This window comes from Besnoitia besnoiti (assembly GCF_002563875.1).
Source record: "Besnoitia besnoiti strain Bb-Ger1 chromosome Unknown contig00007, whole genome shotgun sequence".
Classification (NCBI taxonomy): domain Eukaryota; phylum Apicomplexa; class Conoidasida; order Eucoccidiorida; family Sarcocystidae; genus Besnoitia; species Besnoitia besnoiti.
In genome coordinates, this window is record NW_021703915.1 from 1,027,934 (window position 1) to 1,052,687 (window position 24,754).

The following is a 24,754-nucleotide window of genomic DNA, read 5'->3' on the forward strand; positions in this document are numbered from 1 at the left end:
CCTCAGAACGGACAGATACTAAGATCTTCCGGCCTGCACTCCACTAGCCTTGGTCCGACACTTGGCGTTAGACCGTACGCTCGGGCTCAGTTTAAAAAACACGTGTGGAGTTCTCGGGCTTCATCCGTGTGCCGTCTCACTTGATATCCGCCGTCCAGTTTCGCAGATTATTTGTAGCTCGCAACAATACACCAAACTCCCATCGCAATAAGCGCGGCAAAACTCATACAGAGGAAAATGAAGATGTAGGGATCTTCCCACCACTTGGTTAGGCCTCGGACATTCGCGGTTTCGTAGGCGTCGGGGTGAAAGTCTGCAGGAGTAGCACACAGACACGAGCGGCTTTGTCTGAAATGCAAAGCACAGTGCGCCTAGGTTCGCGCACCTTGCTCTAGCGTCGTAAACACCATGGAGATGCTGGCGTGAGGGGGGGGGGGCGAGAGCTAGCTGTTGAGAGAGAGAGACAACGCAACAGAGTTGACTGTACCACCAGCCCTCTGCGGGCATCGCACTACGTTTCTTCCGCAAATGTCCCCCCCCCCACACTTCCAGCCGAAGACTACGGTGGTTCCCATCGCTGCAGTGCGCAGCTCAAAAATTCTAGACTGGCGCTCGATACAGACCTCCCGCCACCCTCTCTGCACTCGTGCAGTGCCTCACGTGACAATTGAGCAAAGGCAGCTTCGAGGACGTGAACAGCGCGTTGACGCTTGAAGGCGTCCTCACTATCAGAAGTCTCCTTGCGCTGCCCCTCGACGCTCGAAGATGCTCGAGTGGCGGAGTTTCCCGGCGCGAGCTCGCGGTGGAAAGAGGGAAGCGGCTTCATAAACGAAGACGCGGGATTCTTAGGGAGTTCTGCGGCCAGGTCACCGGCAAGTCCTTTGCCAGCCAGCTTCAATTGCTGTGTCACACGTCGCTCTGTTCTGACCCCGCGCCCGGCACCCACACGACGATCGAGTGAAGCCAGTGGAGACCCCACAGAATGCGAAAAAAGAAAGCCAGATGTTCCATTTTCAGTCCAGGGAAGCGATCTGGCTCCCACGAAAAGAACAAATCCCGGCCGCGCTGGGGCAAGGCCTGTCGCGGATTCTCCCTCGGACGGCGCCCCGAAACAAATACATACATGAATGAAAATGTGAACTCCAAGCAGGCAAAAAACTGGGAGGTATCTTCTCCTCTGGGAGATAGGAACAGGGTCGCACTTTCCCAGTCGCGCCTTTCGGTGGTTCGATTCTGACATCTTTGACAACAACAGTACCGGAAACGCTTAGGAGCGACGTGGCGGCATCTCTCGTCTACAAGCACGGTATCGGTTAGTACCTATAGAAGCCCATTAGAACTGCGTGATACGGTGGATCAAGAGATACTTCCATAGAGGAGGAGGCGGCCGACAGACTGCAGCATTCTTTCGTCCGGCATTCTCGCGACCGCGATAAACCGGTATCACCCACACACTGCTCGCGTAGTTCTGCACAGCCGCAAAGCCCACCCCATCGAAGTTCGCAGCCACACGCGCAACAGTCCACCGAGATGTTCACCCTCAAGTCACCCAGTCAAAAGCATTATATCTGCTTTCGGAATGCTTTTTGCCGCCCTACGCCCTCGAGGGGGACGACGCAATAACCCGCTCCCGAGGCCCAGAGAAGAAGTAGCGGTGGAGGTCCTTGTTTTGAAAAGGGAAGGAGAGAGGGAAAAGCTAGTGCAAGTCCCGATCCACAGACTGTGCTCCGGTTGCGTGGCAGGAAACCTCGCGGTTCAGAGAGCGCACGCCTGTCATTGGCACGAGGCAGCCGCCTGCTGCGTACGGGATCTTGACGAGACACCGAAGCAACTCCGCAGACGGGAGTGTGACGGCGATTTTTGCCGCTGGAACGAATGCCATTCACAAGGCACTAGTCAACAGGAGACAGAAGGACAAATATCAGGAAAAAGAGCGGCGATGTGACGTCACGGACATTCCCGCTCCCTCAAGAGTTCGCGCAGACACCACAAATGGTAGCCAACGCAGGGACGATAAAAGCTCCCTTTGAATGTCCTTTATTGACTATTCACGTGATGCACCAGCAACCGCGTGATTTTTCAAGGGAATAAAAAAAAGGGAAACCGTTGTTTGTGCAGATTCATCTGTAACGTAAACTGGTGCGGCCTCTCACTCCAGGGCTTTTTTTCTCGCGGCGTCTTCATCGAGCGTTGCCTTGTTGCGCACTCTCGCTACTGCTAGCGAAGAGATACATCGCTTGGTCGCCGAAACTGGCAGGGGCCTTCGGTTTCCGCTTCCCCATGCGAAGTTGCTTTTTCAAGCGTTCGTCCGCTTGAGGAGAGTTCTTTCTGAAAGCAGTGTCCCCTTGCCCGAAGATGGAGGATGGATGACATTTTTTTTGTGAAGCCCATCTACGCCTTCAGCCAAGCTCCAGCCAGCTCGTACTGACCTTGGCGAATGTGGCAAGAAAAAGAACATCTGAGAGGAGGAACGAGAGACTCTCTGCTGCCATCCTGTGTCTCCTTTTTCGACCTGCGGCAGTTGCAGCGACTGGTTATTCGATTAACCGATGTATCAGCGTCAGCTGCGTGGCGCTGGCGCCAGCACGGTACAAGACACCGGAGTTTCCCCTGGAGGTCCTTCTCTTCTCAGCATACGAGCGGGAATGGGGATGCATACAAAGTTGTCTTGTCCACCGTCTAGCTCCACAAAAAACTAGCGTGGATTAGCGTTCGTGTTGGTCTTCCGCTTTTCTTGTTCGTGGCGACACCTCATGACTACCGCGTGAGCGGGAATCTGCGTCGGTGCACCCTAAGGGTCTGAAAAACTTTTTCTTTCTTCATATCGACCGCTCCAAGGGAGGCGCTTCTTCCTCATGCCCCTGTCCCCCTGCTTCTTTCTCGGCCCTGCCGCATACCGTTCTCTTTCGTTAGGGAAAAGACTGGATACCCCATTAGTGGGGGAGGCCTCCATTTGGTAGATGACTGCGAAACGACACCATCTTCCTCTCCTTCTGCCGATGCTAACGGAGAAGCGTCTTCCTCACCGATCTCGCTTCTCCATAGAGGCTGTCTTCCAGTTTTTTCACTGGTTCACGGCTTCGGCCTGTTCTGGTTGGTATCAGCAGTGTCACGTATTATTCAGTTTCTACTGGAACTAACGGGGCTTTGCTCACGATCCCGAAGCGTTGAGCACTTTTTTCGCGCACGTCGGCCGCCTCAGAAGCAGTTTCGAGGGTGTGCTGCGCCCAGTCTGCCATATCGAGAAAGAGGCCTTTTTCCAGCCGTTTTCGGGGGGCACGGCCGAGGCTCATTGTTACAGTTAGCTGCTCGCTTGCTCGTATCGAAGAGGCCTGAAGCCTCGCTTCCGAGCCAGGGCGAGCTGCAGAATACTCACAACGGGGTTTCGCTGTCAGCTCTGCTGCGTACCCCTCTCTGTGGTTTCTTCGCCTACCGTGTGTCGTTGTATGGTGAGCTTGTTCGATTCTCTGCCTGATTTGTTTTTAAGGAACGTGTCAATCTCGTGTCACTCTTGTCCGTCGTGTCCGCTGGGTGTCGCTGCTTCCCAAGGCACTGTCGCTCCTCTAGCCTGGGTTCGCTCACTTCTTCTGCGCTCCCCTTTCAGCCAGTTTCCTCTAACCCACTTCACTTTCGTTGCCTTCCGACGCAAAAGATGAACGAGTACCTGCGGTCCAGATGGCACGGTGATCCCGGAGGGGGGTCGTCCGTGCCCCCAGTTGTCTGCAGCATCTTTTTTTGTGCCATCTTCGTCATTCTGCCTTCCGGTCGATCCCCCTTCCTCGTGTCTGCGTCGGTTCAACGGCATCCTGTGCCGCATGTCTCCGGCCCTGCCTCTTTCGACATCCAGGCGCACACGCCTCTTTTCTTCAGCGATAGAAAAGGAGCTATACTGCGTCATGCGCACCACGCCGATATACCGCCCGCGCCAGGGGAAAGGTTTGATGTCGGCGGGCAGGCGCTGGCAGACTCTCAGACAGTCTCTGCACTGGATTTGACAGCTACCGCCAAGGGGAGTCTCCGTGACTTCATGCCCAGCTCCGTGGCGCGTCCTCCTTTGAAGCTCAGGTTGCCCGCGAAGGAGGCGCCTTCACCAGGTGACGACGCAAAAGTGCAGCTCGAACCTGGAAGAAGTTCGTTCGTGCAAACCCGCGCCTGGATTACGCAGGACTATTTGAAGAATGAGTTCTTCAGGAAAGTTTACGAGCAGCGACGCGCGCGCGAAGAGCGGGAACAGAGGGAAGCCGAGGCCGGGGATAGCAATTCCGACGTAAGACCGGAAGAGGCGAGCAAGATCAGAGATAACGCCCACACGCACACAGAGGAACTGGATGCCTGGGACGGCAGTGGGCAACGGTCTTGGCGTAGTGTGTTTGAGGGCCGCCGGGTCCGCGCTGAGCCCGTGCAGCCGCAGACGACCGCAGGTGCGAGTCAAGGGCAACAGAGAGGAGGTCGCGATGACGCGCTGGCGGCGCAGACTGAGGAAACTCGAGATGAATCGTCGAGCCAGGAGGTCATCGACACTTCTGGAGAAGTTGCGGGCGCCTCTGAGGCAGAGGCACCGCAGCTTACTGGTGCATCTTTCCTTGAGTCCGACTCTGTCCGCGTTCCATCTTTGTCTGGTCATCCTCTACCGCCGGCGCAGGGGTACGAACAATCCGTACAATCTCACAACAGTCTGTCGGAGTCCACTTCCTGGCTGTCTCATCCCGCTCCCCCGTCCCCGCGCTCTTCTGATGGCCCGTATGCACCCTCTGCGTCTTCCCTCATGACTCCCTCTTCTGCCTCGCCTGCTGCGAGCGCCCACGTGCGCTCACCTTCGCCAGCGGTGCCTCAGCCGCCGAGTGCCCTGGCACTGCGCCGTCCGTCTTCAGCGCGGTCAGCCAGGGCCTTGTCTTTTGAATCGCACGCCTCTCCGTCTGCTGCGCCGGGCGCCGCCGCGCCGCAGCAGAGAAGGACTCCATCTGCCACGCGGCCGCTCTCGCACTTGCAAGTGAAGAGTCAGACTCAAATCATCGAAGCGCTTCTGTCCACAGCGCTGAGCACCGGCGCCGCAGCCCTCTCTCAGGGTGCAGGTCTCCCAGCTACAGGCGGCATCCCCATGAATCAAATCACAATGGCGGGCATGCAGCCGACGATGCTCGCTGGCGCGGGGTACGCTGCTCCGGTGCCTTACGGAATGCCGGTCGATGAAGGCCTCAGCACGACTGAAATCACGTTGATAGTCTTGGGCGTCGTTGTGGGCCTGTCGATGTTCGCGGGGCTTCTCTACATCAGCCTCTCGGCAGGCGGTCGGAGGCGACGACGTTGAAGTCAACAGGCCAGGGAGCTTTCGCGCGGCTTTCAGTCAGTGGACGTAGTGGCGGCAGACTGACAAAGCAACAGGCCTCTCTACGGCGAAGCGTGTCACAGGGAGGCCTCCAGTATTTTCCAGTAGCCGGGTCCAATGATCATTTGACCCTCGAGCTGCGAAACAGGTGCGCCCACCAGCCGCGGAGCTCGCCAATAACACTGCGGCAAACGCAGGGAGCTTCAGGGCACCAGCGTTATCTCGCTGGAGGCGCCTTTTACTGCCTTGTTAACAAGTAATATTTTTTAACTCCTAGGAGCAGAGAAACATGGAGGCGAATGTGCATGACTGGGCCACCATATTGGACACGGGTCCGCATGCAGCGCAGCACAGGAATAACGGGAGGGGACGGTGAGCAAGAAAGAAGCTTGAAGCTCCGCGACGTCGCGCGGGTGTCTCTGAACTCTCTGGTTCCCTTGCAAATACAGTTCGGAAGAGGACAGCGTAACTCGAAGTGAGCGAATCAGCGGGGCGCGGTCGTGTACGAGCGTGCAGACCGTGTCAAAGCGACCCAACAAACAGCAAGAGCTGAAGGCTTCGTCAAAAGGAGACGAAAGACACGAGAAGTGAAACTGAGCTGGGCATTCCGCTTTTCCGCCCTCACGGAGGCGTTCGTTCGAGCTATTCGAGTTATCTGCGTTTCTCGTCGGGCACAACGAAGTCGGTATACAGGCAGTAACCTCTCTCTTGAGGCGTTCGCCACTGCGCCTCAAGCTCCCTGCTTTCCTCGTGGCTAGTCTTACGCAACTTTTTTTAATCGATCCAGAATGGTGCATGGCCGATCGAGTGTGCGAAGGAACGAGGCGCAGGGTCCACTGGTGCCCCCGCTCCGCGGCTTAGAGGCCCAGGGTCAACGCGGGGTAGACGGTGTGCCAGAAAACACCGGATGAACGCCACCCGCGTGGTCTCTGGACCCCTGGTGCTTAACAGGAGGAAGGAGGAGGCGCGTCAGCTCAAGCCTCCACCCGAAAGTGTTTAGGGTTTCAAAGCTTGCCTTGAGCCCCCACTCAGGCGCACAATCGGATCGTTTCTGTGACCGGTTAATATAGCCTGGCGGCGGAGCTCCAGGGCATCAAGCTTTTTCACCGCACCAGCCCCTAGGGCGTTGGCAAGCGGCAGCCGCGCACGCATACCAGATCTCGAAGGAGGGGCGACGACTCGTGTCTTGCCTCTCACTGCAAGAAAGACACACGTTCATCGGGGGGTAACGCCCTAGCCGAACAAAGCAGACAGTTTGACACGCCACGCACGTACCTGCATAGTACGAAGCGGAATTTCGGGAGCAAACGGAAGTTGACCCACACACGCAGCGCAAACTGCACCGTCGAAAAAATGTATACACACACGTGTTTCCACTCCTCCGGTCGTTATATACAGCTGTCCAGAATCCATGTGGTTACAAAAAGAAAGCATGCTCGCCGACGCCAGGTCGGCCTGTCTACATGCATTGTTCCGGAAGCGAAAAGTCCCATTCCTGCACCGACTAGCGGGTCTCTCTGGCGCAGCGCTTCGACCCTGCCCCCCTCGCTTGCCGCACTCGCCGCCCATGTAGAGCAGCGGGCGGGCAAATGTGCAGCGGTGTACAGGTGAAGCAGCCGCTAAGCAGATCCCAGCCCCCGCCTGCGCGAGCGAGGTGGTCACACCTCGGCGTGTCTGCAGAGTCGGCGAAGGGTCACAAACGTACAAAATGCTGTCACCTGCCTAGCTTGTCGCGAGCTGCTTTCGCCTTCACGCCGCATGCGGCGCCCGCTTTGTCCCTTCCTAGAAAACTGCTGGAGGACCAGGCGCTCGACGGTGTGGGAGACAGGTCTGCACACGAAGGCGACCGTGCGGCTGAGGCAGGGAATGGGGCTGCTTGAAACAGAGGCGGTCCTGCCTGCCCCACGGTAAAAAATGACGAGCATTCTGCGTCCATCAAGTGGACGTAGAGGTCCTTCGGGAAGGCCACGGACTTGTAGCTGAACGCAGACGCCGCACACGACACACGGAGTGGGAACAGATCTAGACAACCCCTTCCGCAGTTTCCACGCACGCCCTTGCATCGCCTCGAAGCTAGGGTGTAGGGTTCGCTGCTTCACCTTGTCGCACTGCTCTGCGCACGCCGTTGACGCGTCGTTAGGACGACAAAATGGCGTCGCCGCCTCCCGCGTGTTTCCACAACCGCGCCTTGGGTGCTGTCGCTCTCGCGTCGCCAAGGCGCCGCTTCTTACCCGAAGGGGTGCCCGATAGTTTGCGCCAGGTTGATCATGCCGTGGTAAAAGATGGGAATCACCAGAAGCAGCATGACGTGCATCAGCAGCATCTGGGTGACTTCCCAGACCGCGGTGCGCTGCATGGGACGCAGTCGCGTGCCGCCCTCGCCGCCTCTCACGCTTGACGGTCCCCGACCCGCCGAGGCTCCTGGGCCACCTGCCCCCGGCGGCGCAGTAGCGACGCTGGTAGCCAGGACTGAGGAGCTTCCGAGGAGCGGACCTGGAGGCGCGAACCACGTGGCTCGCGCTTCGTAGGTCTCCGCGAGCTGGCTGACGCAAGCAGCGGCGCCCACGCCCGTGAGAATCGAGAGAAACAGGTTGTTAATGTGGACCAAAACAGATAATAGGTGGACGTAGGAAAACGGGAGCTGCGTCTCCACGAAGGCCCAGCAGGCAGCCACTTCGCCTCGCCCCTGAAGAGGAGCCGCGCACATCAGAAAGCAGACAAACACGCCGCGTATCAGCAAGAGAAAGAAAGGCACTCCACCGTCATTCGCGGTGGAGACACCGGGGACGAGGAGCGCCTGACGCCACGCAGCACCGGATGTCTGGCCGTCCCCCTCTTCAGAGATCTCCACACCTTCGCCCTGTCTGCGGAAAGTGGCGGACATCGGTTAAAGGTTGTCACCCCGAATCGCATCTGCTGCTGCACATCCTCGCCTGCATCATCCGACGTGCGGCAGTGCGCTGTGGACCACGCGACGATTCGGTCGACGGCCTGGTCGCCCGATGGCGGCTGGTCCGCTTCTCTCCACGCTCTCAGTCTTCTTCCTCGGCCCCCGTCGAGTGCAGGCTCCCCCTCCGCACACAGTCTGCAAACTCGCGACACCGGGAATGGCCGCTCCAGACAGGGCCGCAGGCGACCTGCTCACATTCTTGCTTGTGTTTGCTCGCGGATTCCGGCTGTCTTGTCTCCTTACCCTCGCACAGATCTCATGCCACTTTCGAGTTGCGTTCGCCGCGAAAAGGAGGCGCCCGCGCTTCGCGAGGAGAGTGCCAAGCTGGGAGAGCCAGACCCATACGACTTGTGCCTTCGAAGGCGCGGGCTCGAGCAGGCGGAGCTCCTCAGCATTCAAGAGGCCGGCGTCTAGGGGGTACAAACGAGACAGACAGAATAAGAAGGTCACTCGCGCGCGCTGCTAATCGATGCCCGACACCATCTGGGCCTGCAAAGAGGGGACTCGCGAGGCACGTCTGGAAGGTGCGTGGAGGAGCCCGACGCTCGCTGAGTGGCTAGCACGTACTCTGGAGGTAGGAAAGGTCGCCGCTTTCCCGTTCAGCCGCGTCAAACGTGAGGTTCATGGCAACTTTCCCCAGGCGGAGAATGAGGCGCAAGACGTTGGCCTTGGTGAGAAGCAGACGCTCTTCCTGTTCGTCAAGGACCAGAGCAGCCGGGCGTATTTGGCTGTGGTCCGCCGCCTGTCTCGGGCTGTCACCTCCGAGCCTGATCTGCGGTTCGCTCTCCACTAGCCTGCCGGTCCATGTGCGCCCGCTCGGCGGCCTGGACGCGTGGGCGGTTCGTGGTGTGTCGTCTCTGCCTTCGTCGGAAGTGACTGCCTTGGTGTTCGCCGTGGCGGGTCCCGCGTCGGGCGAGTCGAGTTCGCCTGCATCCCTCTCGCTCTGAGGTCGCGCAGGGTCGCTGGAGCCGTCCTCGAGCTTGCATCGGCTCCGCGTTTCGGGCGCGCCTGAGCCCCACTGCTCGCCCTGGCCGCTTTCTGTGTCACTTTGCCGGGAGCGCGGACTCGTCGCTAGGGCCGGAGCTCGAAGGACTCCGGTGGACGCATCGACTTGCTCGTCTTCCTCGAGGACGTGGGAGCAGGCAAGCATGCAGAGGTCATCCACGCAGCCCCACAAATGATCGATGTGCATTCTGAGTGACCACCAGCGCGAAAGCGAATTGGAGACGTACATGCCTAGGAGAAAACCAATGAGGGTTGATAGGTAGTCGACCAATGCCTTGAAGGAGGTATACTGCAGATGCGACGCCTCCTGAATTTTAAAAAATGCGCACAAACAGCGATAGGCAGAAAAGAACAGAGCAGACATCAGAGGGAGCGCCGTCTGAGGCCGAGTGAAGCGCGCTTCATATCCGCTGAATGCCGGTGACGGAGGGACACAGAGAGGCCATCTGCCGCAATCTGCTGCTCCTCCTGGCTTGTCTCCTTCTCTGGCGTCACGCAGACAGGTGGATCGCGTCGAACCGCATCCGATGGCTGGCAAGGCTTCTGCGTCCTCCTTGCGGTTCATGCCTATCTCCGCCCCTGGCCCCCCCCCCCCCCCCCCCCCCCAGTTTCCTCAACTCCTGCGGGTTTTCCTGTCGCGCGGCGCGCCTCTCCACGCCTGCTCTCCACGGCGTTCGAGGAGCCGACTGTTCGCCGCGGTTCGCGCGCCTCTGTGCGGGAGACCTACGGATTCAAAGTGCAGAATGAGAAGGCAGATGACGAGCGCGAGGACCCAGTAAAGGGCCACTGCAGACCATAGGCGGCGGGAGGTGAAGACGGTGCCAGATAGCAAAGTGAACACCTGCCATGAGCTTATGACCTCGTCGCTGTACCGAACTATCTGCCGAGGGCCTTTTCTTCTCTTCCGCTCGCGGTCCGGCGCCTCCAGCTGGCGTACAGAGAGCGAAACCACGCCTCGGCCGTCTGACCACGGCGAGTTTCCATTCGCGGACCCGGCCCCCCCCGCGCCTGCCTCAAGTCGCCCCCCTGCCTTCGTCGAGCCGAGGGCTGATCCAGAATGCGGCCGCATGGTCAGAATCTCCGGGTCGCGGGTCACGCATTGGCGTTGGCGGATACGGAATAGGAAGCAACGCGGGTCAGCACCAGGCAAGAGGAAGCTGCTACAGCCGAAGAGATGGAAAAGCGGACTAAAGCAGATATCAGTTACGCCTGTGAACGCTCTGCGGGGGCCGTGAAAGGCCGGCACGACGTCCGTGGGGGCCAGAGCCTTGATGTCGGTTACCGCAGGTAGACACTGCCAGATTCGTTCGACGCGCACGACAGCCGCAAGAAAGGGGCGAGCGGGGAGGCGAGCTACGTCTTCACACTGATAAGATTCACCGCTGTGAGCGAGAAGAACAAATTCTGAGTCTGGCCGCCAACCACGAAGGCGAACAAACCGCCTGGGGGGTGGCCCCTGGGTTGTCGTTTGGCCCTGAAAGGATTCCGCTGAAGCCTCCAGAGTGAGCTCTCTGTTCCGCTCATAAGCGGTCAGCACGATGCTCCATTCGAGCCGAGGACAAACTGGATACCGGTAAACCCAGTGACGGCGAAAGGAAGCCCCGGCGCACGGGAGAGGGGTCGGGACAGGGACTGAAGAACAGCCGTTGGCGTGCCAGACGCTGCGCCCTCCGCCCTGCGGCAAAACTAGAAACACGCATGCGACAAACGAGCGGCGTTCGGTGCCCCTGCACAAACCAGGGTAGGAGACGGGGCGTGGGCGGGCGGAGCGTGGGCGGGCCGGGCGCGGGGAGCCCCGGGGCCCTCAGGGGCGGCCAGGTTCCTGCGAGGCCACGAAACCTGTTAGCTGGCGAGCTGCAGGCGTGAGAGCACGCCAGGAATATTAAGCTCTAGAAAGCCAAGGCGGTAGTGAGCCAGGGAACGAGGACAGGCGCTGCCGGCACGGTGGAGGAGAACGAGGGGGAATGGACGCGCAGGGCCAGTCGCAGTGCGCAGGACGGTAGACGAACCTGGACATGGGCATTCTCGAACGGCGCACAGCAGAAGTCTTGCGAAGCGCCCGCCTCCTTTAGAAACGGGTTACGCAGACAGCTGAAGTGTAGGGGGTTTAGGGTGTGCATCTACGGACCAGCCACAGTACACCAATCTTTCCTGCAGCGGACACGGGAGAGAGCTTACGGTGAGAGTCGTACGTCTCTCCCACCGCGAGATGTGCAGCTATCAAGGTTGAACGGGCATCTAACGAGCATTCGCCTCGTGTGTGGAGGCGCAAATCGTGAAAGGCTTGTTGGACGGGCTGCCCCGGAGAAGTGACTCCCAACGTCGATGTTCGCACGCCGAGGAGGAAGCCCGGCCACTCTGTCCGCTCCCTCCGGGGAAAACAGTGCCGTCCCGCTGTCTAAACTCCCCAAAACGCCTTCCTACGGTAAACTGTGGGCGCTGATATCCAATTCACTTCCAGAAAAGCCACTGTTTCTGTGGCGCAGGACACGGCCTCCCGTCTTCGCGCAGCGTTCTGTTGCCCGAAAGCTGACGGCGAGGCGCGCGCATGCACGCAGAGAGCATCGCGGAGGTATGAACCAACTAGCCTGCGTGATAGGCCCGCGGCAGCCCCATCCGTGAACACATTTTTACACCGAAGTAGATTTTCGTCGCCCTGCATTGCACAGAAGTCCCCAGCGCACGATTGGACCGCGAACTCTCTGGAGAAAATTAGCGGGTTGCCAATCTTTCGTGTATGGTTTGCGCATGTGTCTCCACGAGCGGATAGCACAGGCGACAGCTACCAGCCCCAGTCCAAAAGAGGGTAAGACATCCCGTTGAGCACGAACTCTGCTTTGGAGGGTGCAGCCGAGAAGACTGTAGCCTCATACCTTGTTTTTATGCCTTCGTGGGGAGAGTGGGCGTTGACCGTCCCAAAAAGTACGACGATATGTGCTCGCCTGTTGGCGTGTGACCCGAGAGGGTCTCTCTGAAGCCGTCTTCACGCAGAAACTTCCCCTGCGTACATTTGGGCACTCAGCATGTCTGAGCCGCGTGAAACAAGGTGAGTATGCCGTAGGTCGGACGTAGGAAAATAGCGTGTGAACGAAGAGGGACGCCCCAGTCCAATTGGCATATGCAGGGCGAAGGCGGGGGCAAGGGGGGGGGCCTGGGAACGGACGGCTTGAGAAGGTACTGGCTCCTGTATCAACTAAGTGAAAGGATATTCCTCCCTCGCTAGTGCTGTATCACAGCGCTGAAATGTCACCGTCATCGTCGGAGCCTACGTCCGTGCTTGGGCAGCTCAGCGGAAGGTGGGTTATTCAACAATGTCGCTGGTGCTGCTAGCAGGTGTATTCCGCTTCCCCCGCGAGTGGGCCGTGTGAGCATGTTCACTTCAGCTTCTGTGATACTCACGGGGCAATCGCGCTGCCTACCAACGATGGGGGTGGTCACTGCTCTTCATAATACGCTCGTCTGTGCCCCCCGCTGGCGGCCGAACGACGAACCCTGTACTTGAGACGGCCCTGACTCCTCACGGCTAGCTTTTGACGCTGTGCTCTTCTGAGGCATGCCCCACAGAGATCCGGCAGCCGCTACGGTTGAGGTGCGCCAGCTAGGGTACGGTCACCGTACTGCAGAGGGAGAGCGGCGCAGGCGGCAAGGAGTCGATTCAGGCGGTTAGTTTGAATGGAAAGCGAGTTCAATAAACGTGCGTATACCACGTAGAGGACTACAGCACGAGTGCCTTCCTGTCTGAATGCAGGATTCACGCTGTCTCACGGAAAACTACATGGCCAAGGGATCTCACAACAGCGGCTATATTAGGATCGTCCGCCGCCAAATGCCTGCTCCGTGCCCAGGCCTATCGGCGGCAAGTGAAAGGGCAGAATCTGGGCTGGTTAAGCATGTACTAACCTATTTAGTTCCTAACCTCAGTAATATCGCAGACTGGCTTCAGAGCGGGCGCGGGGGGGTGGGTGACGGAGGCTACCGGAGTTACGCGGCTGATAATGGTCCCCCAGACCACACGCTCTTCCCTTCCGCATCAGCCACCAATCATCCTTTTGAATTCACATCATCATGGACTATGACAGTCAAAGGAACGCAGTAGCACTTCACTGTAAAGAGATCTTATGCGAAAGCTTAAGTTAGTTCTTCTCCAACGCAGTACTTAACGAAGATGAACTCCCGGAAGCCGAGAGTAGGCTCAGCTCCTGATACTCTGCACCAGTAGCTCAGCGGGCTTCGTCCCATCTGACGCAACAAGGAACAGAAACGATCAATCCCGCGCGTTTCGGCTCCCCGTGGACGGCCTACTAGTTTCCTCTGGGTCCAGTTGGGTGTATAATTGGGCGACGAAGCCGGCGCTTCTTTTGCGTGGGAGAACAAACTGCGTGGGCCTGCTTTGATGCACCCCACAGCAGCTGTGACATCGTGAGACTCCTTCATTCCAGCAGTGAGAATAGCGGTTCATCCCCCCTCAAGTACCGTTTATTCAGGTTGTAACCAAAAGCATTCTCCATGAGAAGCGAAACCGCGTACCGATTTATGGTTTCAGGTAGAGTACCACTGGCAATCTCTCCTGGATGCAGCCCAGCATCAACGGACTGACTGACAGGCTCGCCTCCAAAGTAGACTCACCATCCTTAGGCACGCCTCTATGACGGTGTTTCCTCACCAAGATTACCTTGTTCTGGCGCCTGAAGTGAATATCTGGAGACCCGCAACAAATGGAGAGTCTTCGTTGCCTCTCTTTGGGAACTGCTCTCTGCGTCGTGTGCTGCTCCCTGCCAATTGGGCGGGTAAAAAACACAGCAGGCAGAGCCGATGGCAATAGAGCACCGTGTCGGCGTGCCATGTACCGGGCCTTCAGTTATCACTGCGGACGAAGCGTTGTGAGCCATTATATGATTGAACCAACGATCACGTTCTTTTTGTGTTGAAGGCGGCTATCCGTACCCGTTCTGCCATGCATAACACTTTGTTAAGAAGAAGCTTGGAAGAACCGCGTCGCTGTCACATGGCGATCGTATCATTAATACCGTTTCCTAAACTCTGCAAGCGCCCCGTGAGAGGGCTGGCTTTGCACCGTTCCTAACCCCCGGACCTGGCATATTTCTTCCCGCCGCAGAAGTTTAGGCAGAGAATGCAGTACGCAAGTGTGGTCTAGATCCACGTGCCATGCGGAAACGGCATTTGACGGCACTGTCGGCGACAACCATAGAAAAGTGATGGGTGAAGCCGTTCCAACGTGAAGAGCGCTTGGAAAACGAGACCTGAAAGCGTATGCACTTACGTGCTGTATCTCTGATACAACACCCTGTACCGAGCGGGGCCGTCGCACCACCGAGTGCTCACAAGTCTGCTCCGCAGACAAATGACCTTGCATGACCGCTTCAGGGGTTCTGTTTGCATACCTATGAACAGTAGTATCAACAGCTTTGAAGGGTATTGTTCTTCCATGGAGAGAGTAACTCAGACTAGATGGAAAGAGCGGGCTGTTGTCCAATATGAACGGCCTCGGCCGGAACTCTGCCTTGTCCTCGTCACTCGCTACCGGGGACGAGGATCCTTCTATCCGATTTGTTGTAATTCCTGGGCCGCTGCACGAAGCCCTGTGAAGCGCCGGTGCTTGCTGCTCCAGATTACCTCGATGTCGATCCGTAGGCTATTTTCCTATGCTACATATGCAATCTCTGTCGCTGCTGATTATGGCCCTCTCCCACTTACTACGTCGGCACTCAAGCTGCCTGTCAAGGGCGCACTGTGGTATCCGCCTGTGTTTCGTAAAAACGCCGCCCTTGCATGGACGTGACCCGAGGAGCGGTAACTGCCCGCCTTCCTGAAAGGCGAGGGATCCCGTTGGTGAAGGGGGCACGAACCGATCAAGGTCGCCGTGACAGCCGTTGTTGCGCCGAAGGTGTGAGACAAGCAGCGGCCAGTTTCCGACTGCTGTTCCCCCTAAAGCAGATGAAATGTGTCCGTGGGAAGGCGCCAACCGTGGAAGCAACTCGACTGCCAAGCAGTGTGTGGGCTAACACACCAGAGCCCCCCCCAGGCGAATCCCGAAAGGTGGCGTGCTACCAGTACTAGCTCATGTGTATACCAGGTCCAAACAAAAGTATTGATCGCTGGCCGAGACCCGTGAGACCTCACGTACAGTCTCCTCCTCCTGTTCTTTGAATTAGCCTTGTTGGCTGGGGTGCACTGCTCTGTACTTCACCCTGTCGCACCCCCCACGCGGCGCCACCGTTCCCAACTGGTGTCTCTGTCGGCCCTTCGACACTGCCTACCAGCGTCAGTTATTTCGGCCCAGCGTAAGGCGACGGAAGGGTTTCAGCCACGCCAGTGCTTGTAGCACGCAGGTCCTGAAATGTGACAGGGCTATACTGCGCTTGGTGTTTTCTAGCACCTCAATTGCCTAATGGCCGAATGGGTACACGACAAAATTGTGAATAACTTGTTCATATGACCGTCTTTTTAGCAACCGAGAGTCGCCAGGGGATCCACGGAAATATTTCACACGTACCGTGGAACTCCTGTGACTCTCACTCTGTAGGTTTGCAACTAGTGCGTCATCGCGCAGTGCGGACAAACACGGAGTCTGTGGATATGCGGGCCTCCTAGCAGACATCCTCGAATCCGCTACTCGGGATTCCTGAAGACGCCAACTGCGGTCTGGCTTCTGTGTAATGGTACCAAGTCCAGCCACACACGAAAGGAGTACTCATCCACTTTCATGAAAGACAGAGATAGCTGGTAGCGGCGCTGTTGTCAATGCACAGGCTACGCTGTCTGTCTCTCCCTGTGCAGTTCGAAGTGAATCGAACCCTTTGCTATGCCGTGGCACGAAAGAATGGGGTCCGTAGAGAATACAGACCATCCTCGGGAGCAGCATGAATGGCCACAAAAGGAGAACGACGTCGTACGCGTTCGACTTGGCTTCTCTGACACAAAAGTGGGCGGACCTCATCCGTGAGGTGTATCATGCACTCTGACCCCTAATTCGACGAATAGATGTTGTGGCAGGATCACAGCGATAGAGCCGTGTCTGCTGCAACGTAGCCCGTGCTTCATCCCATGTCTTTACTCTGTAATCGTTCATCCTCGAGTAAAAACGTAGAAATCTTATTCCGGAACTCCTGCATGGTCACAGCGTGGTAAACGCCAGCATTGGGGTCCCCGCTACTCCAGACGGGCTGGGCTGTTGAGCTCCTGCCTTGTGCGTTGCTAGTTTAACATTCCTCATCACGTTTTCACGCGGTCAGGTAAGACGATACATCAGACACACATATGAAATCAATAAAGGCGTATACCTGCCCACGTCCATACGCAATTATATCTTGTAAACGCTGTTGTCTTGCAGAGAGCAGCTGGGCTGCCGTCCACCTCCCGCGATAAGGGCTAAGGGCAGTCGTCAGTAGGTAATCATTTCTCCTCCCAAGGTTTGCAACAGGGAGTCCGTTCTCAGAGAGAGAACCTCCATTAAGTAATCACCAGGATGCCGAGGCAAGTTTAGGCAAGTCAGAATTCAGCTTTTTTCCAGCGTACGTAAAGCTACCACCTCGCCTTGGGTGGTGCGGGAACGGGCCAGCAATGCAAGCATCAGGATGGTTGGCATGGGGTGTCGTCCGCCTTGACCCTTGGTCGCGCTCGTAAGAAATACCTGCAGGTGCTGGGAGACGGATGCACGGCGGTCGGCTTGGGTGCATACTCATCGACGCCTGTCGGCGTGGCCTTCTGATGTCTGGGTGCGCGAGCATTTACAATGAGATATACAATGAGATAATAATACAACCAGCGAGCCTATCATACTCAGGGACGAACGCGCGTGTCGTGTGACAATGAGCATGGGTGTCGCTTTTAGCCCCAGGGACCTGCCATCACTTTCTGACTCTGAGAGAGCCGGTAGCTGAATCTGTAACGTATGGCACATCTCAGGCAACTTCGCCTCGGACTCGGTGGTCGGTCCATTCATCTTCGCGGCAATCGTAAGTATCGTTTCTGCTGGCCCCCCAAACGGAACTGTGCCACACGGGCTGCCCCTTTGAAAGCTTCTAGACAACAGACAGATTAAATAACTTGCTATGTACAAATATTACTCAAGGCGACAAAGAAGCCGGCCGCACGCGAACGACTTCATGCCGCCTGCACTATCTGCGTTTGCGGGAGCGGGGCCAGCAGCAGAAAAACCATCGGGCCACCGCCAGCCGGCGGTGCGACCGCCATACACGGCAGCCCCACCAGGGTAAAGCGCCTCTGTTCCACAGACACCCTAGGTGATGATTCGTTGCCATCTCGAACCAACCGCAAAAGTATTGAGGAAATATTTCACGGAGACGGTGCTACTGTGTTACCAACCACGTAATAGCATACCTGTGAGGACTGACCCTGTCGGCTCCACCAAGCTTGAAGGTTATGGTTCGCCCGTGTAGATAGTAAGCAAGTCCAGACGGAAAAGAGACCCTGCTAGGCTGACGCGTCGCGGAACTGGTATCTTGGCTGCGCTCCGCAGCAACTGCAAGAGGAGCTAAACTGCAGCTTGTCTCCACATTCGTAGAGCACCAGCCAAGAAGCGGTTTACGGAGTTCTGCCTTCTCCAGATGTGCTCGAGCGACAAAATGGTCTGCTGTACCACCTCGCTTCTGGGGTTTGTTGCTGGGCTCCCGGACGTATTCACCTGCACAATTACGCCATTCGAGTGCCCGGTAAAGAGAGCCTTTTGGAATATGAGTCATTTAGAGGTAGTTGCTTATCCTTTCATGTAACCGGTCCCCATCGTAATCTGAGAGCAGCTTTCCTTCCATTGTTCACCGCATGTAGGGGGATGAGCTGCCGGGCCGTACGCACACCCGGCATCACGCAGACACTGACCGAGTCTGCGGGCCTCACAGACGGCAATCAATTGCATCCCCCACGAGCGAACAGCATGGCCACTTGTGGACAAAAAAGGGATTTATCACCTTTTGTTGCCGCATCACGAGCTGAGGTGTGACGTAGCTGGCCAGTGTCTACCGAGCGCTTCTCGAGCCGACCTCACTATCGCGCTGGTGCGATATCAACCAAGGCTCAGCAAAGATCTCACCAGCCCCGGCCGCACTCTTCAGCGCCATTTCGAAGGGCCACGCAGCGCCTAAGGTACTCCACAAACCCCTGCGCGGTGTGGGCGGATTTGAACAGTCCCCCCTCGTCAATGAGTTGCGACTTACTTTCTGGACGAACACGTTTCACTCGGCGTTCCGCTCGGCCGTCGGAGCCGACAAACTCTTCGCCGGGTCAGGTATTCTCTCTGTCAGGAATCCAGGCAGTGCCAAAAGCGGGCACACCCTTACTGCACACTAGCCGTGCACCAGATTGCCGTCTATCTCTGCGGTACATTCCAAGTAAAGCGTTCTTTGTGAGCGAAAAACAGTGCAGCACATTTGCTGGTGTTTCGAGTGTGTGGATGCCTCCTGAAATGTTGCACTGGACCTTAGGGAACCAACGCTTATTCGTTCTAAGACGACCTATGGCAAGGGGCAAGTCGCTACCGAGCTCCGATCATATTCCGTGCCTGCAATCCTTCTCAGCGGTACACAGCGCATGACAAAGCGGCTCCAAGGAGCATGTCAAATGTCGAATGATTGAAGGCGCATTTGGGAGATTCCCCGATGAACTGGTGTCCCGTGCAACACGACGAAAACTGTCGTCCAACACGACATGCACCGCGGTCTCTGTGGCAGACAGGCAAGCGGTCGGCTGATTTAAAAAGCTTTGAGATGTAAGCTGGCCCCCCAGCGTGCACTGTAATAGAGATGGTGAGCGTAGCCTGCACTTGCAGAGGATGATGTAGAGTACTACACATTAAGAGAGGCTCGTCCCACGTTCCCAGCTAAGGGTCACGCGTATGTCGAGTTTAGAAACCTCATGGGGGGGTGCGGCTTTAAGCATTTGACCGTGGAGGTGAACGCTCCGGACCTGGTAGATGTGACGACACTCTGCAACACCGTTGCAAGCAGCTGACAGAACCATCTGTATCGGCTAGTGAAGTCAAGCTGCCCACCTGCGCGAGCGGCCGCGGCTAGTGGATCCGGCGGCTCTCGCCGCTGCCGGGGGGTCGGCTGCGGTTCGGTGGAATGGAGAGTTGTGACCGTGGCGTACGGCTTCTGTGGAGTGGATCAACCGACCATGAACCTGGTGTCTGTCGCGGGCATCTCATCAACCCTTGCAGGCGAGGCGTGCACACCGGGGTCTTCGGGGAGACGGCAGAAGTGTTCTTCACCTAGCTCCTGTTGTGCGCCGAAATCTGAGACGTGGATATTCACATACAGCAAGCTGTTTCCGCAAGCACGTCACCGACTAAATATGATGTACAGCTGCCCTAGTCGCGGTGGTTTCTCGAACTTCTTCGCAAAACTATGGGCGCCTATCCCGAGCCGTGTCGGAGTCCAATAACGCCGCCGACACAGAACACCAGGCATTCCACTTCCTTGACGGTTGTACGTGAGCTTTGCTCTGCGGTGATGCAAGACGATGGGCCTTGTGTTCTCTGTGCGAACTCGGCTTCCATCATTGTTGTTCCTGCACCAGTTAGCTCTCCTTCGTGAGACATCGCGCCCAACGGACAATCCAGCTAACAGAGAAGGTATTCCTAGCTAGTGGTCTTGAGTGTCTGGCGCCGAGGGGTGCTTGGCTCGTTTCATTGAGCTTGATACAATGGATACCGGTCGGCCCTCCCCAACTCACTATGGCAGGTCGTTTCCCGGTGTCCGTCATCCGCTGGTCATCTAGGCACCGCCCTTGTGACCGGCAGCAGCTCTTCTGAGGTAGGCGACCAAGAGTCTGGTTCGGAGTGCGGAATACCGGGATGGTCGGCCCCCTGTGGCTGGTTGTGAATCGATTCGCGTTGAGGTGCCTTGTCACCGAAGGCATACCTTTGAAGGTGTTCTGTTGCACATCGGCGCTGATGCCACGGTATATTACCATCTTATTCCGTGACGTGTATGCCCAACTTCAAGAATGGCAGTATGACAGCTCGTGAATCACCGCTGCAACGTGCGCTTAACTGATATAAACGAGGAAGTTTTGATTTTCCACGTCCCTGACCCGGCACTGCAAGTCCGGCGTGTGCCCTTGCATCCGCCACTGCGGCGCGGGCTTCAGCAGCTATTTGCCTTACTTCGAGGTATCGCTTGAAGAAATATTCACGTTCCCGTTGAACTTCGTTGAACTTTGCAGCTACTATCTCAAAGGTGTTCTCGCAAGTTCTGCTTTCGTCGCCGCTGTCGCGTGCACCACTGTTTGAACAGATGTATCCTGCGCGGTGCTCTTTAGGCAGCTGTGCCTGGAGGCGAGCAAGCTTCGTATCTCGCCATTGTACGCATGATCTGAGGCACGCTCCTTTCGTAGCTCCGACGCCCTCGTCTCTAGCCTCCCCAAGGCGGCTGCGGCAGATGAGCCCCCAAGGATGATCTGCGACTGGTACCCCGCGAACTGCTGCGCTGCCGAATTTGTAGCATCCCTACGGGGTGGCGAAATGCTGAGCGCCTCGTAGTTGCAGGCGTTGGGGAGCTCCATCTCTCGTGCGAGGTCCTGTCGCTCATGGCGGGGTGCAAGGCCTCGTGTTTCTTCGTCGAGCTTCCCAATCTCCAGCGCGAGCAGGTCGAGAGCTGCTGCTAGCAGATTGGCCTCTTGCATTCTCTCCGGGCTCTGGTTCTCGAAAAATACGCGTCTGCATACGGCTGTTCTTTTCGTCTGCACGCAGGAAGACGCGCAAACCTCGCGTTGAATGAGACTACGAAATCCTCACCCTCCCGCCGCCTGCTCTGCCGACTCAAGAGGAATTGTTCCCAGTGGCGTTGACTGGTGGGCTGGTCGCGCGCACCCGCTTGGTGCCAGCAACGGATGAACCGCCAGTGTACAAAAAATTCCTATTAGGTAGCCTTCCGCTGAATACTGCCACTAAATGCGAGGGGGCCCACCGTGTAAGCACGATATGCCCTGTCTTCCAGTGCACACGTGCTACCGCAGCGCGAATCAGCAATAACCTGCTTTTGCAACCCATCGTAGATCCCCCTCGTCCCCGCCTTACTTGCCCTCGATGCCGCGTTTGCTGCAGTTCTCTCTTATAATTCGCGTAGGATGACCACGTGCGGACTAGTCGTCGTAGACTCGCCTTCCCTGTACGACCGAGGGTGGCGAGAATAGCCCGCTGCGCGTCCAGAGCCACCAGTCTTTCGTCGGCCGAACCCCTCTGTGCGGTGGTCTCCGCTGCAAGAACTGGTGCAGTCGTAGTATTGTTAGAACTGTGAGTGATGAGCTCAGGCTGCGGAAGAGGGGAGCAAGTAACCACCTCGGCCTTGCTCCTTGAGGAATGTCTGCTGTTTCGATAGACCGCTTCCACAGCGGCAAGCTCACTGAAAAGGATCCACGCCCCTTCCCCGGCGCGCTGCCCGGACAATGGGTACGACCCGGACCGCCATATAAAGAAAAAACGTCCTCCGTCTGGCAGCTGCGGTTAGACAAAGCCAGGCCAACACGATCATAATTCGGACACTCGGCACCACGTGGGTGCAGACCGTGGCACCCAATGTGCCTGTGCTGGTCGTGAATGTCGTGAAGTCGTGTCAATGCAACACGGTCCGTCGCGACACCCCATCAGCACGAGGCCTGTTCCACAATCGTGGGCCCGGAAACAGCCTGTAGTCTCTTGGGAGCCTGAATGGCAGCCGCGAGCGAGTTCACCAGTCCAACAGCAGCTGGAAGCTTCCATGGAAGGTTTTCCGCCTTGCGCACACGAAGGCAACTGTCGACCCCGTCTTCATACGTAGGGCGCGCGATATTTACGACTTTTATGATTGGATCAATACGACATCGATGATCATCTGGTTTCGTCAACACATGCAGAGGTCAAGAGCATTCATAATTGATATTACATGGCAGTAATACTCCAGTCATCATTCCTGTGTACGGCAGAGACGCAGGCATCAACCATCACCGAGTATACGTTTCCCACGGGGCAGCCGGTTGAGGACGGGGCGTAGAGGAAACCGACAGCATACTGTAATCGCTCTCCAAAGAGCCCCGTGCAGATTTCGTGCTTTCTTTGTGCCGAATTGGGAGAGTCAATTCTACCCCGAGGGAGCGGCAACGAGACGCCAGCTATGTCAATGGGATACTGTGGGGCGGCGGAGACTGTCGGACCGAGCAACAGTCCAGCCATGGTCCACTGATGGCTGTGAGTGAGACCAGTGGCGCCTGGTTTCATGGGCTTGACATGACGCGCACCTGCAGCCAGCGGCACTGATACGCCACGCGCATTCTCCAGACGCTCTATTTTACAACCGCATCAGCTGAGACCCTACAGGGCCGGCTATGCAGTATCCCTGTTTGAGGTGGCGCCTGTGACACATGGCATCGCACCCCATGCGCTCGCCGACTTACTGGGTAAGCTGCAAAGACAGACACTGACGTCCTCCGAGTTACGAAAGCTGGCCGCCCGGGCAAGCTGGGAGTAATATACGTATAGCAAGTAGGTTTTTGACAGAGAAGACAGCCCCATGCCGCAAAAGGTTGGTATCAACTGTTGGTCCGGAGGCCTCTTCTTTCAAAGAAAGCGCAGGAGAAAAGGTCCGTCATTTTCTTCCGATTCCAAAGTTGACATGAAGATCGGCTTTACAGCATACATTATTTTGACAAGCGGTCTTGGCAGCCTCTACTAACACCGCAACTGGCCGCTGCAACCCTCTCTCCCTGCTGATGTGCCAGACGGTGACTTCGAAGGTGCCGAAGCCGACAGCAACCGGGAGATGTCTTCAATGGGCAGAAACTTCCACTGGCACTGTCAAGGAAACGCTCCAAGAAAACTTCGTTCGCCGCCAGGCTGCAACAGGAGCGATTCGTGCATCCCTCGCTGGGGTGCACACCGTGATTTTACGGACCGGACTTCCAGACGCAGCGCTCTGAAAAATCTTCCTTGCTCCCTTGTCTCCCAGCGTGAAACTTACACCACTTCGCGCTCGAAACGGAGTTAACCTGGGTGTGGTGTACCAGCGATATTAGCAGGCGTCGTTTTGGGTTCGTGCCAGAGACCTGCAGTAGCTTGTGCTTAACCACGACCGTGTAAATTCCCGCCGAAGCCAAGCGCAACCGCTCTCTGGGCCGTCGAAGAGTACAAGCGTACCACTGGAATAGGTGTTCTAGAGGAACTGAGCTGTGGATCGCCACCAGCACGTCACGACTTCTCTCCTGGTCGCCGTACTGGCTGGCGGGAGCGCGGCCCAAAACTCGCTAAAGCGAGGGTCTACGATGCGTGTTTACGACAGCCGGCATCATCCGTTCTGCCTACCTCTATCAACGTGGACGGAGCATAAAGTCTTTTTTGTGTCTGTGAAGGTAGCCTCTGCCAGAGAAGTAGCGCTTTGATGGAAAAGAAGGTAGCTGTTCAGATGGTCGGCATGTGAGAAGCTCGCTTTCGGCGCGGTCGCATGCGGACAACTTGCCCGTTTGCGGGTCGTTCGAGCTCCGGAGTAAGAACCAGTAGCCTAAATTACTGCCGCGCTAACGTGATAATAGCTTCTGGACGCTCTGAGTTGTGGGCCTCGCCCTGGGATTGCCTGGATAATTCTCTGCCTATCTACACGCCCACCACCGTGTCCGTGCCTCCGCGGTCTTGTACGCTGTCAGACCTAACAAACGCCTGTCTCGCTTTTCGGTGTCAACTGCTGTGGTGACATCATCGAACATCGCCCGACAGTGCCTTGTTTCTGGTGCATGGCTGGACACGGGTAACTGTTTTCTCCATTTCTGGCTGGTAACTTTCGGCTGTCTAGGCCTGAGGCGGAGAACCTGGTCCGATACACCGAGCTCCTCACCCAGCTTCCGGCGGCGGAAGGGAAACGAACTGCTGGCAGCCCACGCTGACGTTCGTTTCGTGTAGGATCTGCCGCGCTTACGCCAGCCGGAGATATGCATCCAGCCCACGCTGAGAGACGCTGCGGGGTCGCATGCTGCGGCTCCTTTTGTGTAGGTTCTACATCAGGATACTGAGACCGAAAGTGCTGCGTTTCGTCTCGCTCGGTGCTTCAGACAGTGGGAGGGCGCTGGGGCCTTTTAATCTTAAAAGCCCTCGACTGTGTATCGCTCTTCTGCTGCAGACTCACAATTGTGTCGGTTGCAAGCTTTATAGGGCTACCCGCAATTGACACACAGTTCCCCGAGCTCTTTGACATGACTGTTTTTTGTCCTCCGGTAGCCACACTTTGCTGTGCATCTCCAGTCTATCTTCGTTTTCATAGGGAACGAGCCTGCCCCTGCAGCATCGCACGTCTTCTTCTCGCCTGTGCTCGTGGCTCTTGCCTCCTCAGTCGCCCACCGTTTGAGAGTGTCTGGAGGGAGGTGTGATTCGCCTCCCATGCTCTCTCAGCCTCGACGAGCGTGACTCGCCCTTCCGGCCTCCGACCGCCGAACTCGTCATCAGATTCCGGCGGGCGCGCCTCTGTCTGAGCAGT

At 57.1% G+C, this 24,754-nt stretch overlaps 3 protein-coding genes across 3 annotated transcripts; 1 reads left to right on the top strand and 2 right to left on the bottom strand.

Annotated features, from left to right (window-relative positions):
• Positions 1-167: 167 nt before the first annotated feature.
• BESB_071720 (uncharacterized protein) lies at positions 168-1,334 on the bottom strand (the record flags this gene model as incomplete). Its single annotated transcript, XM_029365545.1, has 3 exons — positions 168-313; positions 661-923; positions 1,321-1,334. 3 exons carry the CDS (start codon positions 1,332-1,334, stop codon positions 168-170), a joined length of 423 nt encoding a protein of 140 aa, XP_029218029.1.
• A 2,318-nt stretch (positions 1,335-3,652) lies between these two features.
• Positions 3,653-5,308, top strand: BESB_071730 (uncharacterized protein; the record flags this gene model as incomplete). Its single annotated transcript, XM_029365546.1, has 1 exon — positions 3,653-5,308. One exon carries the CDS (start codon positions 3,653-3,655, stop codon positions 5,306-5,308), a length of 1,656 nt encoding a protein of 551 aa, XP_029218030.1.
• A 1,732-nt stretch (positions 5,309-7,040) lies between these two features.
• On the bottom strand, positions 7,041-10,350 carry BESB_071740 (uncharacterized protein; the record flags this gene model as incomplete). Its single annotated transcript, XM_029365547.1, has 5 exons — positions 7,041-7,305; positions 7,558-8,012; positions 8,520-8,686; positions 8,844-9,588; positions 10,009-10,350. The coding sequence occupies 5 exons, from the start codon at positions 10,348-10,350 to the stop codon at positions 7,041-7,043; spliced, it is 1,974 nt and encodes a 657-aa protein (XP_029218031.1).
• Positions 10,351-24,754: the final 14,404 nt, after the last annotated feature.